General features: G+C 44.6%; 1 protein-coding gene across 2 annotated transcripts in view; it reads left to right on the forward strand.

The window, feature by feature from the left end:
• Positions 1-16,958, forward strand: part of PCNX2 (pecanex 2) — a 187,714-nt gene that overhangs the window by 113,413 nt on the left and 57,343 nt on the right. The window contains exons 19-21 of one of the 2 annotated variants that reach the window (XM_083176292.1): positions 611-761; positions 11,461-11,602; positions 14,166-14,343. In XM_083176292.1, coding sequence (XP_083032418.1) covers positions 611-761; positions 11,461-11,602; positions 14,166-14,343 — 471 coding nt within the window. The remainder of the gene's footprint in view (positions 1-610; positions 762-11,460; positions 11,603-14,165; positions 14,344-16,958) is intronic. The other variant, XM_083176293.1, reaches the window with a different exon arrangement.

The raw sequence follows: 16,958 nt of genomic DNA on the forward strand, positions 1-16,958 counted from the left end.
ATTGGATAGACAGCATGTGCAGGAATGCATGAATGTCGACATGAATAAAGGTTGACATGGGTTAGGTGGACAGGGTCAATAGGTCGACACAAACATAAGGACACTAAAACAGTGCGCCGTGACCCCTCACGTGGCTCGCTGTGCTCGCCATGCTTTGGGAACATGCTATTTTCCCACCACACCCTAGTGGATGGTAGGGCATGAAATACCACCTGTCGGCACATGTCGGCTCACAAAAAAGTGAAACCCCCCATGTCGACATTTTGACTTTCGACCTTACCAATGTCGACCAAATGACCCTGTTTACCTTCAGTCATGTTGACCTAATGCTTGCCGACCTAGTGATGTATCCTGGTAGTCACCCATACTTCCTCAACAGAGGGAGAGATATCAAAGGGGGGGGGGGGGGGGGGGTGGCAGCAGATGAGAGAGATGTTACAGGGGAGGAGGACTGCAGAGATGAAAGAGGGAAAAAATATTATGTTATGAAATGTAGTACACTACACAATAATGTTTATCGTGTGAAAAATACTCAATTTTATACACCCGTAATTACGAAAAAACAATAGAATATATTGGTTATAAGTAACCGATTAATTTCTTCTTCTAGCCATTTCTCAGCATTGTGTTAATTGGTCTAGCATTAATTGTGGGGCTCCTGGCACATTATATAATACCGCAACTTCGGAAACATCATCCCTGGATATGGATCTCACAGCCAGTTCTTCAAAATAAGGAATACAGACAGAGAGAAATCTTTGGTGAGTAGCTACCTTCTGAGTTAAGCCATTTCAATTTATATTTGTAGGGGGCCTAAGTTTGTATTAATTATCAGAACTACATTTATATGACCATTGGCTTTCTTCGTTAGCACCTTCTTGAGCATTATGTAAATTAACACATTTAGGCACAAGTGAAGGAAAAAAATATAATATAATAAATAAAAAATATAATTTGAGGGAGAAATAAAGACCGTGGAGGAAATGTAATAGGATGAGAGATTCAGAAAGTGAGAGATTTGGTAAGAAATTTCCAGTTTTTTTAAAGCGCCAATCATTTACACTTTAAAAAAACTGGTTTTGCAGTGTAATACCCCTTTTACACCGCCGAAAAATCCGGGTCAGCGGCGGGTCAGACCCGGATCCGCGGCGGTGTAAATGGGGGGTATCCGTTTCCATTTACACGGGTCCTCTACCCAGGTCCTGACCTGGGTAGAACACGGATAGGACCCGTGTAAATGTCGGTGTAAATGGTCCCGCTGCGGGTGCAGGCACCCGCAGCGGGTCCACAGCGTGCAGCGCTGGGGAAGATGTTCCCAGCTGCTGCGGGAGGAGGGGGGTCCCTGCGGCTGCTGAGGAGAGGGGGGTACCTGTCAGCCTGCTGTGCTGGGGGTACGGGGGTGCTGGGGGTACCTGTCCTGCCTGCGGTCGGATCTCAGCGGAGAAGATGATGTGCGCCGCTGCTGTATCACCCCCCCCCCCCCCCCCCCCGCATCCGGCAGCCGGTCCCTGCGGCGTATGGAGTGTCAGTATCGGCGGTCCCTCCAGCGCATAGGAACTAGTACTAGTTCCCATGCGCCAGAGGGACCCCCGCCACTGACACTCCATACGCCGCACGCCGCAGGGACCGTCTGCCGGGGAGGGGGGGGGGGTGGTACAGCAACGGCGCACATCATCTTCTCCGCTGAGATCCGACCGCAGACAGGACAGGTACCTTCAGCACCCCTTGCACCCCCCAGCACCCCGGTACCCCTAGGTACACCAAGCACAGCAGGCAGGACAGGTACCCTCCGGCACCCCCAGCACCTTAAAAAAAAAAAAAAAAAAAACACTTAACCTGGGTCAGCCCTGATATATATATATATATATTATATTTCTATATATTATATATTTCTATATATATATATATATATATATATATATATATATATATTTCTATATATATATATATATATATATATATTTTTCTATAAATATATATATAAAATATTATTTAAGGCAGGGCTGACCCAGGTTCAGTGTAAATGGTGCAGACCCAGGTCCGACCCAGGTCAAAGTGCTGTGTAAATGGGGTATAAAGCAGGGTCAGACCCTGGATACTCCAGCATTCAAAGACCAGGGTCCGACCAGGGTTTTTGGTGTAAAAGGGGTATTAATGATTGCCGCTTTAAAAAAACCTGGAGATTTTTTTTACCAAATCTCTCACTTTCTGAATCTCTCATCCTATTACATTTGACCCCCTGTGTCAGATACATACTTTGGGGTGAATTCCACTGCTGACGTCAGGTACACCCAGACGAACCTGTGCGACAGCCCCCAAACTTTATGTCAGTGGGATATTGCATAAAGGGTTCAGAGTAGCAAGCAGTTAAAGGAATCAACCAGGTGAAGTGTGCAAAAGGGGCTGCTATTGCCAGTGTTTAAACGTTGTGATAACGGCAATTCGCACCATTCACTTGCATTTGAATTCCTCCCTGTATAATTGATGAATTAATATAGGTAACATACAGTGGATTGGGGTCTGGAACGTACTTGCCTACTTTCCCAGGATGTCTTGGAGACTCAAATTTTGCATAGTAGCTCAGCTTTTAGGTTCCCATTTAAAGTGAGCATTCTGGAGGCTTGAAGAAATGATACATGCAAAATGATAATGGCCGAATTGCATCTCTGTATCTCCATTCCATGCTACATAATGTAGAAATGGAGGCATTAACCCACTGGGGTTGGGGCTACAGTGATGCAATTTACAACGTTGCACACTGCTCTACTCTTCACAGTACTCATCAATAAAAATATTGGCAACTATATTCTGGAGTTAGGAGTAAGTCTAGTTAAGGACCTTTCATTACAGTCAACAGTAAATCTACCTAATAGATGGGGAATGAGTAGATTAAATTGTTCATACATTTAAATCTGCTTCCCTGCAACAGAACATAATTTTGCCAAGGTGCCAGCAGTTGCAGCTTCTACCAGAGATGAGGAGGCGACTGCCATTGGTCCCTGCCACCTTGCCCGACCTACAGGTCCCCACTGTTGGCAGAGTCTTGGCATCTACGCAGTCGGGCAGTGGTGTAACTACAATTTGTGCACCCCCGCCACTAAAGCTTGTGCACTCCCACCCCCCCTTACTCACTCACTGCTGCATCTGCCAACACCGGCATGCCGTGACCAGCAGATCCTCCAGTATGTGGTCCTGGTGCTTCTCCTGTTACATTTAAAATATCACTTGCAAAATGACCGCCACCTTACAGCAGACAATTATTTAGGATGCAAGAGGTGGCATCCTTAATAACCATCTGCTGTGAGGGGGATGGCCATTTTGTGAGGGGTATTTATAATGGGAGTAGGAGGAGTGCCGGGATAGCATACAGGAAGCTCTGCTGGTCCCAGCGGGCCGGCAGCAACAGAAGGCAGTATTCCATGCTCTGGATTCACAGCGGGTTTTTTTGGCAAATCGGGCTGTTTTCATGCTCTACGGTGAATCTTTTCACGTAAAATGTGATTCACCCTATTCAATAATCACTATTTACCGAAAGCGAACAGTGAATGCCGGTCAGTTCTCCGTTTCATGCTCGCTGCAATTCGCTGGTGTATTTCAATGGGGTTTTGACTCTAATTCACCGAGAGTGTATTCAATGCTAGAATGGAGAACTGCTTTCACCATGATTTTCGCCGTGATTCACTGTTTTGCATTCGCCATCTTTTTAAGGTGAACTGGAATGTGTACTTTTAAAATAAAGGGTTTTTTTTTGTAAAAAAAAATTGTTAATTTTATTATTTGAGGTTGCTGTTCTTGCTATTTGTATTCATGTACTTGCAGCACATGACTATATATATATATATATATATATATATATATATATATATTTTGGTACTTCTGTAGTTTCACGGCGCCACCGCGCGCACAGTAAGGCGGAGTGAAAAAACTGAAATTGAGAAATTCAAAATCGGCTAGTGTGGGAAAGTTGTGACTTGACCTGAATAAGAAACGTGCAAAAGCTTTTTGATCTGAGTCAACATCTTCTGTTCTGGCAAGAGGCCTGAAGTTTCACTTTTTTGGTGAAAATGACGAAAACTATGAAGATGCTCCAATCTAGTTATAATTATGTCAGGATGTCTTAGAGTGGTTCATTAATATACTTTAGCATAGTAAAAGAGAGTACGAGATTGTCCTAGTGCAAAGTGAATCACTTTGGTGGGAGAAAAAATCCCTAATAATTGACCCATTTTCATGGTCACAATTGTGAATATTGTGTGTTTTCTCTTGAACGTGTTTATAATAGAAGAAGCACAAATACTCTAAATGGAATTTCGGTGACACTGTGTGAAATATAACACTGCATAATAGCCCTTAATCAGAGCTGATCCCAGTACAAATTTGTTCTTAAAATGGGCAAAACAAATGCTGCATTGCAGGTGGGGCAGATGTAACATGCTGAGAGAGTTAAATTTGGGTGGGGTGTGTTGAAACTGAAATCTAAATTACAGTGTAAAAATAATGCAGCCGGTATTTACCTTGCACAGAAACAAAATAACTCACACAAATCTAAAGGTGGCCATACATCTACAGATCGATTGTCAGATTGGGCCGGTTGGAACAATCAGCTGGTAATATCTGAATGACAGTTTTTCAGCATTTCAAAGCAAATGGTCAACTGTCATTTGCTCTCATCTTTTACCAGGATTTTGTTCCAAACAGACAGATCGGACAATAAATCTGTAGATGTATGGCCACCTTAAATCTCTCTGCACATGTTACATCAGCCCCACCTGCAGTCCAGCATTTTTTTGCCCATTTTGAGAACAAATTTGTACTGCGATCAGGTCTGATTAAGGGCCACTATGCAGTGTTATATTTCACACAGTGTCACTGAAATTCCATTTAGAGTATTTGTGCTTCTTCTATTATAAACACGTTCAGGAGAAAACACACAATATTCACAATTGTGACCATGAAAATGGGTCAATTATTAGGGATTTTTTCTCCCGCCAGTCAGTCACTTTGCACTAGGACAAGCTCGTACTGTTTTTTACTATGCTAAAGTATATTAATGAACCACTCTAATGCAGCCTACACACATGCCGATTTTGTGCCATTTTCTAAGCGATTTAGCAAGGTCGCTTAGAAACTAAGCATACATCGGTGTGTGTGTGGGGGCTAAACCGATATAGATGCGCGGCCCCGCGCGTCTAAATCGCATTAAGATGAAGAATGAGCATGTCCCATCAATCTAGCAAAATCGTTTAGCAAGACCCTGCATATCGGGCGCCTTTTGTGTGGTGTCAATCTGGCATGCTTAAATCGCTAAGCAGAATCGCTGAGGCATATCGTTGACACATTTTGCACGTTCTAAGCAATATAGATGATTTTGTGCTCAAAGGAAATCTGCTATGCTAAATCTGGCATGCTATATCTCTGGCCAAAATCGGGATGTGTGTAGGCCCTATAAGACATCCTGACATAATTATAACTAGATCGGAGCATCTTCATAGGTTTCGTTATTTTCACCTAAAAAGTGAAACTTTAGGCCTCTTGCCAGAACAGAAGATGTTGACTCAGATCAAAATGCTTTTGCACGTTTCTTATTCAGGTCAAGTCACAACTTTCCCGATTTTGAATTTCTCAATTTCAGTTTTTTCACTCCGCCCTAGCGCCCAGTCTGTAACAGAAACTTGGCAGCCTGCCAGAGACTCTGTTTCACTGTGCGCGTGCCGCTCTAGCTCTGTCTGACTGAGCTTGTGCCGCTCTAGCTGTACGTAAACAGCGTAGCGGCCAGCAGCAGCAGCGGCGCTACCCAGGCGCTGACAGGTCAATGTCACTGTGGCACTTGTAGTTCCACAGTGAAATAGGCAGCGCCTGGGCACCGCTGACAACGGGGGTATGTTAAAGTGGACACCCCGGCACAGCGATGCCGGGGCTTCTAAACTGTACGCGAGATTCAGACGCTAAGAAGCCGGAAAGCCTGGATTCAAAGCGTTAGAATACAGGCGCCTTGCAAGCCGCAAAGGTGTTGGGGCTTGTAAACCCAACGCAAATGCGTCTGGATTTACTTAGGTGAAGGGGTACATCTAAATTTAGACGCAAAAGCATCTAAATTTAGGTGGCCCTAGGGGAACACTATTGAAACCCACCCTCAGTGCCACTAGTGGACGCCACAGCTGTGGACCGTGTAAATCCCACTATCCACGCCCACCCGAAGCGTGGCGAGCTGCGGCGGTATGCGTCCTACAACCTTTTCATACCCCCACTATCCACGTCGGCGTGGAGTTGAGAACAGAAAGTGTGGCGAGCGCAGCGAGCCATCGAGCCCGAAGCGTGGCAAGGGGACGCGGATACCTTCACAGCTATCCGCGTCCCCTCGCGGGCTTCACAGGTGTCAGCGTCCGCTCGCCACGCTTCGGGCTCGGTGCGTGGCGAGCGGACGCTGACACCTGTGAAGCCCGCGAGGGGACGCGGATAGCGGTGAAGGGATCCGCGTCCCCTCGCGGGGCTCGCCACGCTTCGGGCTTTCTATTCTCAACTCCACGCCGACGTGGATAGTGGGGGTATGAAAAGGTCGTAGGACGCGTACCGCCGCCCCTCGCGGGGCTCGCTGTGCTCGCCACGCTTCGGGTGGGCGTGGATAGTGAGGCTGATTCAGGAACGCGCAAGAAAGCCACAGCCTCCTCCTCCGTCGGCGGCAGGTTAAATAGCGTCAGACGCTCCATTGCCATACAGAGACTTGCCACTGCCATTATTCACCTCAGTGTCTCATACAGGGCTACTGCTGACTGACTGACTACGCAAACTGCATAGCTCTCTGACTGACTACGTAACGCTGTCCACGCGCGTCTAAGCCGAAGTGCCGGGAGTGTGAATTGAGACGCTAAAAGCGTTTCAAACCGCAATATAAGTTAACGTCTACATTCGGGACACCCCCTGTGGTAGCGGTGTGCCGGGGTGTGCGATTTATAAGCCCCGTTTAGCCCTGTTTGTCTCCTTTTTACACTTCATTACATTTCAACTAGAGTGGCACGCGCAGCGCTACGCTACATCACATTACACTATAACACTTGAGCTAGAGCGGCACGCGAGCCTCTGGCAGGCTGCCAAGTTTCTGTTACTTCCGGCGCCGTGAAACTACAGAAGTACCCTTCTTTTTTTCACATGACGTCAGCAGGGGGAAAGGAGCCGCTCATTAATATTCACTGCACTGGGTCACACTCATTACATATGCACGAGCGGGATCAGCGCATCGCTCCCTCCACCTCCCCACCTGCCCTGTCTCCTCAGGGCAGGCGTGTCCACACCAGCTCTCCTTCATCCCCTGCTGCCGTGTGCAGCGTGCGATGCAGGCAGGGAGGCTTCCATCTCCTTGCCTTCCGCCGTCCCCCCGGCTCCCTGTGACATTCACCGGGGGGTTTAAATTTGCCGTCAGGGGCAGCGAGCCCCTGACGCGTTCAATAGGGGGAGAGCTGGCAGCGAATCCTCCTCCAACCCGGCGGATGTGCAGCGTATCCTAAAGAGGATTCGCTGCTCATAGTGAAAATTTTCATTGAATACTGGCCAGACTCAGCAGAGGCCCTATTAGCAGCAATAGCTTCAGCAGACCCCGGGGTGCCCAAACTTACCTAGCACCTCCAAGCCACTGTGGGGTCTGCTAAGCTATTGATACCCCACTGCTTACAGGTGCCAGGACCCTGGCGAATTGGCTGCAGGCCATAGAAGCTGGCTATGGGTGATGATAAGGCAGGGAGCCAGCTATCTGCTTATAGCAGCCTGGTCTGTCAGTCCCTGAGGGAAGAAATATTTCTCAATGAGACTGCTTGTCATGCAGGTGACTTGCAGGTAGGACTTACATTAGGAGTCACTGCCAGTCACAGTGACATGAGCAGAGGTGGCAAATTTTATTGAACCCATAGGTAATATGCACCATTGGATTCAAGTGATTCTTATGGTGTGTACACACGGTGAGATTTGGCATGAGTTTTTGACTATATAGTCAAAATAGCATTCAGATCACACAGGTTTTTTAACCTTGCGATCCCGATGCGCGCTCCCGCACAAATCGAAGCCAGGTAGACAGGGCTGCATTGACTATATAGTACAGATCTGTTGCATGCAATGGAGAAAGATATATGGTGGTACGGTGCGCGTGCTAACAGCAGCTAGTGTGGGGATAGTCGGTCCCCAAAAACAAATTCAAATAGAGAAAAAAGTGAAAAAATTATACACATACACATGTAAAAAAATACTTGCTCCTGAGGAAGCTGGGAGACCTTCCCAGAGAAACGCGTAGAGCTTCTCAGAACCCCAACACCCTGACACTGCAAAGACTCCTGAGGATTACAAATTCACATCAACCACCTACTGGAATTGGGACTAGAACTCTCTACCTGGTCATCTTTTACAAGCTCAAAGATTGGACCTGCAGTGACCACTACAAATCCTTCCAGATATACCAGAACACTTATCTACTATTTCAATATGCATCTGGAACCGGCCACCTGGTAATATATTGCTGCTAATATTAGAGCCATCCCTTCCAGTCACATATCATCCTGGATATAGGAGTCTGAAAGTGTCCAAAGGGTCATTATTTCTAACTTTTTATCCACATTTTTAATGTGTCCAGCCCGTATATACCTTTATATGTACAGTATGTGTTAATTTTGTTTACATGTGTATAATTTCTATTAAATCTTTACATTACTAAGAAACTATCATCTTCTGATTAATTTGAGAAACAAGCCAGCGCTGGTTACCCTTTTTTCCCTATTAAAATTGCATGCATGGCTTTTGGCTTGCTATGCGATTCGATCCTGATGCGATCCGATTGCATCGGGATCGAATAGCACGGCCGTGGACCGTATGTACACACCATTAATGTTGATGTTTATTTATTGTTTTTACAGTCATTTATTATTATTTGTTGGTACTTGTTTCCTAGCACGGCGCCAGTGATAAAAATTGTATCCATCGGGACCCCCCGAAATCGCGTCGATCGCATCGCATGCAACCAAATCCCATGCGATGCGATGGACGCGATTTTTACATTGGAATCAATGTAAAATGTTCCCGAGACCCGATTTTACATTGGCCCCAATGTTAAATGGCCCCCAGGCCCCAATTTTTATTGTTTCCCAACACTGATGGGTCAAATGCCCCCCCATTGCTAACGCCACCCTACGATCAACGCCAACCCGAAGCGTGGCGAGCGCAGTGAGCCCGCGAGGGGCGGCGGTATGCGTCCTCCGACCTTTTCATACCCCCACTATCCACGTCAGCGTGGAGTAGATTTTATATAGTGTGGCGAGCGCAGCGAGCCACCGCGCCCGAAGCATGGCGAGCGGCCGCGCATTACTTCACAGGTATTACGCGTCCCCTCGCCACGCTTCGGGCTCGGTGGGTCGCTGCGCTCGCCACACTATATAAAATCAACTCCACTCCGACGTGGATAGTGGGGGTATGAAAAGGTCGGAGGATGCGTACTGCCGCCCCTCGCGGGCTCGCTGCGCTCGCCACGCTTCGGGTTGCCGTTCATCGTGGGGTGGCGTTAACAATGGGGGGTGGCATTTGTCTTGTAAAATACCCATAAGGGTGGGTATACAATAAAAAATCGGGTCCATTGGCCCATTTAACATTGTTCCCTATGTAAAATCGCGTCCATCGCATCAGTCGCATGCCTTAACTTAAGGCATGCGACGGATGCGATTTTTTAGTTGTTGGGGAAAAGTCTAAAAATAGCCCTGAAATCGTGTCGGTCGCATCCATCGCATACCTTATCTTAAGGTATGCGATCACCTACGACGGGCGCCATGCTAGGAAACAAGTACCTATTTTTTTAACCTAGTAATACAAATTGTGATTGTAAAAATGAGTTATTTATAGCTGTATTAATAAATATCAAATACAATATGAGTTGAACTTCAACCATTATTGTAAAAATAAAGTACACATTTGTTTGGATAGCATATAATATGTGGTGTCCACTGTCCTTGCCAAGTAATGTATGTAAAATGAAGGTGCTTACATGGTAATTGGGAGATCACCATCTAGCAGTCTCAGACCATACCACGTAGCTAAATATAAACTATTATGCATTGTCTTACGTGTTGAAAGAGGTAACTTTGCAATATAGCTTTCCCAGATATTGAAGAACAGACCTACACATTTTTCCTTATTAAACATGGTCTCCACCCTTATCCATCCTATAAATATGCTGAAGTTTTTTTTTTTATCTAAGGAAAATGACAGAGGTTTCAGATGTATCCAGTTATGCAAAGCTGGGAGATAGTAAGAGCTTCTCACCCCCTTTAGTGACAAGTTAAGATTTTTGGGAAACCCAAATATGGCCTTTTCCGGTGATATAGAGGGACCATAATAACAATATTTTTGCATACTGTTGGATTCTTATCACATACCCCCTAAATAATGGACAATACCACAAAGAATTATATAAATCAGCTAATTCTTTTTTATATCTGGGACACTTGCCCAAGGGGATGAATTGTCTTTTAGGAGAGAGTTAAAACATGTGTATTACAGTGCTTGATACTGTATGTACTAGCTGATAAGAGCTTACAAGAAACACTGGGGAAGATGTTTTAAGCCTGGTGAAGAGATAAAGTGGATTATTCTGGTCCATTCACATGAACCATACGTTCGCATGGGGGCTGATGTTTGGTGCATGCACCGAAAGGTTTTGGCTGTGTGTCTGTCAATCTCAGTTTGACATAAAAAGGTGCTTAATTGAGGCAGAAAGGACGGCGCCGGGTGAGCAGCAGCGTACACGACACCGTCCTCCTGTCCGCCGAATCTCGCACCCTCCTTTACCCACCCGCCGACTCCCGTATCTAGTGGTGCCGGGACGGGTGAGAGCAGTTCACCCAGCCCAGTCCTGCCTCCCGCCGCCACGCTTACCCGGTCCCCGCGCCGGCAGGGTGAGCATCAATCAGCGGCCACATTCGACGTCTTTTGCCGGATCCATCCCGGCAAAAGTATTTTGTAATGGATCCAGCATCAATTGAATATATACCTTTATCTCTTCTCCAGGCTTAATACATCTGCCCCACTAAGTGATGGAGGAGGTCCTGAGTTTAAAAAGTGGGAAATGGACTAACCATTGACTCATCCCTGACTGTGAAGCAGTGTGGTCAAAGGTAATGTCTAAAGTTATATAGTGGTAAGATATATATTTTTTTATAAAAAGGACCACTTCCTAACAGTCTATCCAAGGAATCGTCCCAATCCAGGATTTTCAATTCCCTGAATACCAACGAAATGTGGTGTTGTGTTGTAGGAATGCCATTAATTAAGTTAAGTGAATCCACTGTTCCATTTCACATAGAAATGGGTATTACCAGAACTTTCAGTGTTTTGGAACAATCAATGCTCTTAAATCGTCATTCAAGTTGTATTTCTTCACTATATTACATTACTTACTTTCTTAATTTGACATGCTTTTTTTCTTTATTTTAGATGCAGCCCAGTTAATGTGGTTTGAAAAGTTTTACGTATGGCTTGTCTGCTTTGAGAAATATGTATTGTATCCTTCAATCATTTTAAATGCTGTGACCATTGAGGCCTTTTCAATCAGCAAATACAAAAGGTTTGGAAAACAGTAAGTAGCTTTACTCATTCTTAATATACTAATTATATTGTTGGCCGCAGTGTTCCGTGTTGGTGATTTTATTGCTGTATTAGATGATAATTTAGATAGAAGACAGGGGACTCCGCATCTCACCCCACATACCAGTTCTTCCACCTTTTCTGGTCTTGTTTTTAAGATGGGTAGGTGGACACCTGGTGTTGGTGTCTTATTCTTGGCTGGCTATGGTCATAGTTGTCTCTAAGTTGTCCCGGGGCATCTCAGACCATATCTCCCTTTTACAGTCAATTTATTTGTGTTTCCTTAAGGAAACTTTCTTTTGAAGTTTTTAACCCTTTTTTGCTTACGTAAATGGTAGCAGCTTTTGACCTGCTGGTTTAGGGTGTGTTCCTTTGCTGATAGTCTTGCTATTGTTTGTCCCCTCTTACTTTGAGATGCTTTTAAAGCGTACTATTTTAGCTTGTGATGTAAGGAACATCCCTCCACTTGTTGAAGCTTTGTTGCACTATACAGTAGGTAGATAAATAAACCAAACATAAGCTTTATTTCGAGTTCATATATTTTTTAGCCATAGAGATAAGTAAACACATTGAGTTTTGATGAATACCGTTATTGAATATGTTAATAGTAACCCTGGCAAGCATTAATATACTAATCATCATTATCTGTGAACATACCTAAACTTTCCATCCTTTCATCCCAGGGTCCTATACCACTTCCAGATTAATAAAGAATGTTCCTACAGTACTAGCAAAGGCCTATTGGATTTAGCTTGTGAATATTTCATTTGGAAACCATTGCCACTGCATTAGCTCTGCATTGTAAGACATACAGGGCCTTATTTTGGTTCATTCTTTCTGTCAAAATCCTTCTTAGATGGACAAAACCATGTGCACTGCAGGGGGGCAGATGTAACATGTGCAGAGAGAATTAGATTTGGGTGAGTCATTTTGTTTCTGTGCAGGGAAAATACTGACTGCTTTATTTTAACACTGCAATATAGATCTCACTTTGAAGTAAAACCCCACCCAAATCTAATTCTCTCTGCACATGTTACATCTGATCCACCTGCAGTGCACATGGTTTTGCCCATCTAAGAAGGATTTTGTCAGAAAGAATGAACCAAAATAAGGCCCACAGTGACAAATAATAAATAAATGTGTGTTTGTGTACTTGTAAACATTTCCTGTACAAGTCATTCGGTACAACAATACCAGTGGAATGGCATATATCATAGAATAGATATTGTGGTGATAATTGTTCTGTACATATTGTGTAGATTTCTGATATTGAGTTTTTTTTCTTTCCCGCTTGTTTGGTATCAATATGTTTGGCGTTGCATACGCAGCATTCTGGTGTTTGAAGGTAAAGAGTAGTACATATTATTCACAGGTTATGAACCATAGTAATAATAATGAAAGTATTTCCACATGGAAAGGGGACATATAATAGTCAGTTTAAACCAGCTTCTCGGTGGGACCTGTAGGGCAAGGTGACGAGCATGAAACAAAGACAAAACTGTGCATCTGGACTAAGCCAATCAGAAGAGGTGAAAGCTGACCCCCTGACCAATGGAAGACCAGCTGGATCCAATTGGTTTTCCCTTTTAAATAAAGGATAACAGTTTTGCGTAGCATTACACAAATTGCGCAACTAACTTATTGTCCATCGGTTTACTTATTAATAGTATTTAACAGTACTTATCCATATACTCCGCAAAGGTCTTGCTCTCCTTGCTCAGTTTCTGCTGCCCTGGGTGCCTTCACAAAACATGGTACTATGAGCCTAATTCAGACCTGAACGCAGGACAAATTTCTTCTCGAAATTGGCAAAACCATGTGCGCTGCAGGTGGGGCAGATGTAACATGGGCAGAGAGAGTTAGATTTGGGTGAGTTATTTTGTTTCTGTGCAGAGTAAATACTGGCTGCTTTGTGTTTACACTGCAAATTAGATTTCAGTTTGAACACACCCCAGCCAAATCTAACTCACTCTGCATATGTTACATTTGCCCCACCTGCAGTGTAGCATAGTTTTGACCATTTTGAGAACAAATTTGTACTGCAATCAGTTCTGAATTAGACCCTATATCCTTCAACCTTCACAAGTACAAGTTGGGAAAGGATTCTCATAGAGGCAATTATATATATTGTAGAGGGAGAAATACTGTGTATACTTTATTTGTCAATGTTTATAGCATCTAATCATTATTATTTACCTGATTTTCCATATGCCAGTCAGAACCTGGGGGTGCGGTTTCATGGGTGTAATCTGATGTTGATCTTAAAAAATATATTGGGTCCTGGATGGCAGGAAACCATTTTGTTCTCCTCCATCTATGGATAAAGTGTTTGAAATCGGCCAAAAGCCATTAATTGTTTTGAATCATTGATGGTCAATGGCCATCCCTAGTGTTCATTTCAACGTGTTTTTATCACTGCATTAAATCTGATCACTGTAATGTATACGGTGATTACATTATGTATAGGTAATTGTACCAAGGCTTATTTGAAAATATCAGTGTTTGTGTGTTGACATAGTTATATTGTATTCATTTGTGTTATTCTGTTTATGCAGATTGGATGCTTTCTTGATAGCAGTTGCTGGGATGAAGCTATTGCGATCCTGTTTTTGCAATCCCTTTAACCAATATGTCACACTAGGATTTACAGCTCTATTTTTTCAATTTGATTATGGTGCAATTTCTGAGAGCTTTTTGTTAGATTTTTACATTATGTCTATTATGTTTTATAAGGCAAGTATTGTGAATGACTATGCAATGGAAGGATTTTATAAAGCATGACTGACTGAAATAAATCCATACTACATACATGTCGTTTAGAAGTAGTGGGATACATTGGTATCTGTCAATGTATAACTTGTAATTAAAGCAGGGTTGCCTACCCTCCCGGATTGTCCGTGAGGGTCCCGGAAATCGGGTCCCCCTCCCGGCCCCCCAGAAAGGTGGGCAATCCTCCTGGATTCTACCTCACCCTCTGTATCTTCCCTGCAGCTACCCGGACGCATAGTTGAATTACTGCGATTCGCGGCTATTCGTCGGGAGGGGTGGGGCTAAATACGCAAATAATGCAATTTAGCCCCGCCCCTCCGTGAGGCCCCGCAAATAGGGGGGGTTCCAGTGCTGGGGGCGGGGCTTGATGGCGTCTACATCAGGCCCCCGCCCCAACACGTGATGCTCCCGGAGAGGAGAATTTTAAAGTAGGCAAGTATGAATTAAAGTAAGCAGCAACTGCTCAGCAAGAACTAGGTTTCACTGTTAAAGCAAAGTTTACTTTATTATATTTGAAACTGGTAGCTACAACAAATGTTATGCAGCTTATTATCATGGATGTCTGCTCAGCGATACTTTTACAAAATTGTTGGTTCCTTTTCGCTATTAATCTTAATGTTAATGTGTGTCAGTCTGTGTAAATGTGAGTCTGTGTGGATTTGTGGGATAAGTAGACAACTGTAAAATAGGGGTAAATTATCTCAGTGTATCCTGCCGAATATTTTATTTTATTTTTAACTTGACATTGTTTAGCAAGCTGCTTTTCTTTATATTCTCCCATGGCATAATCTCGAGGGCTCTGACATACTCTACATCACCATACTTGCATCACACTCTATACGATTACACTCCTCTCTAACTCCTAACCAGAGACGGATTGGCCCACCGGGAAACCAGGCCATTTCCCGGTGGGCTGGTCCAGATCTCCCTCTGGCTGGGCCGCCGAGCCTGCTTCCAGGGCTGGCGTCATCCTATATGTGCAAGTGCTCGCAGCCTGGTCACAAACGGCAGCATAGCCCAAAACAAATATGTCTGCCGCATATATGCATATATTATATGCACATATGCCGCTGATCGCTGTTGGATGACGTGGTGGTGCGGCGGCCGAACCTGAAGCTTGGTGAGTAGTGTCCGCCCCCCCCCCCCCCCGGGTCAGTAGCTATTCCACCACTCCCACCCCGGGCCATAGCGTTAACACCCCCAACTCCCCCCTACCCCTCGCGCTGTAGCGTTAGCACCCCCCCCCCCGGGCTACTGTTCCCGGGCCAAATTTTTTTCCCAATCCACCCCTGCTCCTAACCAATGTGCCATGGTGGAGATGTATCAAGGTTTGTAAAGATAGTCGTCCCTAGAAACCAGTTAGCTTCTGTCATTTATCTAGCACAGTCTCATTGACAACAGCAGGGTTGGAATGCACAGGGGTACAGCGGAACCCCCAGAGGGCCTCATTGTTTGAAGGCCCACCCAGTGCCGGTGCAAGGCTTCTCAGCACCCTAGGCAAAACTTCAACCTACCCCCCCCCCCCCATTTTTTTGGATCATGTGGTCATCCAATTCCCGTGACCCTGTCCCACCCCCCACCCGGGAAGGTGGCTAAGTCCCCTGCTTTTCCTGGAGGTCCTCTGCACCGTCCCCTTTGCCACCCACAACAGAGTACAAGGAGGAGGGGGTAGCAATGTAGGAAGTATGACTCAAGGGAAAGTATAGAGGTGAGGTATTAGAAGCTCCACAGCCGCCACCTGCATCAGGTACATCAAGGATCATCATAGGCATCCTTGATTTTTTCATTTGCAGACTTGGTGGTGCCCCCAGATCAGATGCCTAAAGCTGCCTAGTGGTAGAGCCGGCCCGGGGCCCACCCCCTCCTATGTGGATAAATGGTGTATTTTCTATAGTGCATTGCTGTTATTAATCTGGAACATTATAATGCAAGTAAAATAATTACTAAGTGGCCCAGACATGTATGCTCAAATGGTTAGCCAAGCCTCTGCTGGTCACACAAACTCAAACCTCTTGATAATAGCAAAACAATAGGGTGAAATGTAATAGGGTGTGATTTATTTTTTTAGACAGCAAAAAAATCGCACCATATTGCTCATGTCTCATGTGTAATTTTTGGCCGAAAAACACACATGTAATAGACCAAAACAGAAATCACTTGCGATTTCTGGCGATATGTGTAGTAACAGAAATGTGCAAATTTGTTTTAGTAACCGGAATGTGCAGTTTTTGGTAATATTTTTTATGGAATTGCTAGGGGACCCCCTAACATAACAAGCAGGGGCGTAGCTAAGGGTTCATGGGCCCTGGTGCGAAAGGTCAGCTTGGGGCCCCCCTACATACAACAAAATTTAAATCTCGGTCTGTTTATATTTTAATACATCAAGTATATTTTGTTAATAATAGAACTAACATTTAAACATAGGATAGTAGTTTATTTAAATAAAATATTAAAAGAACAAAGATGATAAAACTGGAGAGGCCCAGGTTACTGGAAGCCTTGTGTGACCCTGACTGTGTTCTGTGCCCTGCCTGACTGTGCCCTGTGTCACCCTGACTTTTTGATTCCCCTCACCCTTA

Source organism: Crinia signifera, chromosome 3, assembly GCF_055691185.1.
Source record: "Crinia signifera chromosome 3, ASM5569118v1, whole genome shotgun sequence".
Classification (NCBI taxonomy): Eukaryota; Metazoa; Chordata; class Amphibia; order Anura; family Myobatrachidae; genus Crinia; species Crinia signifera.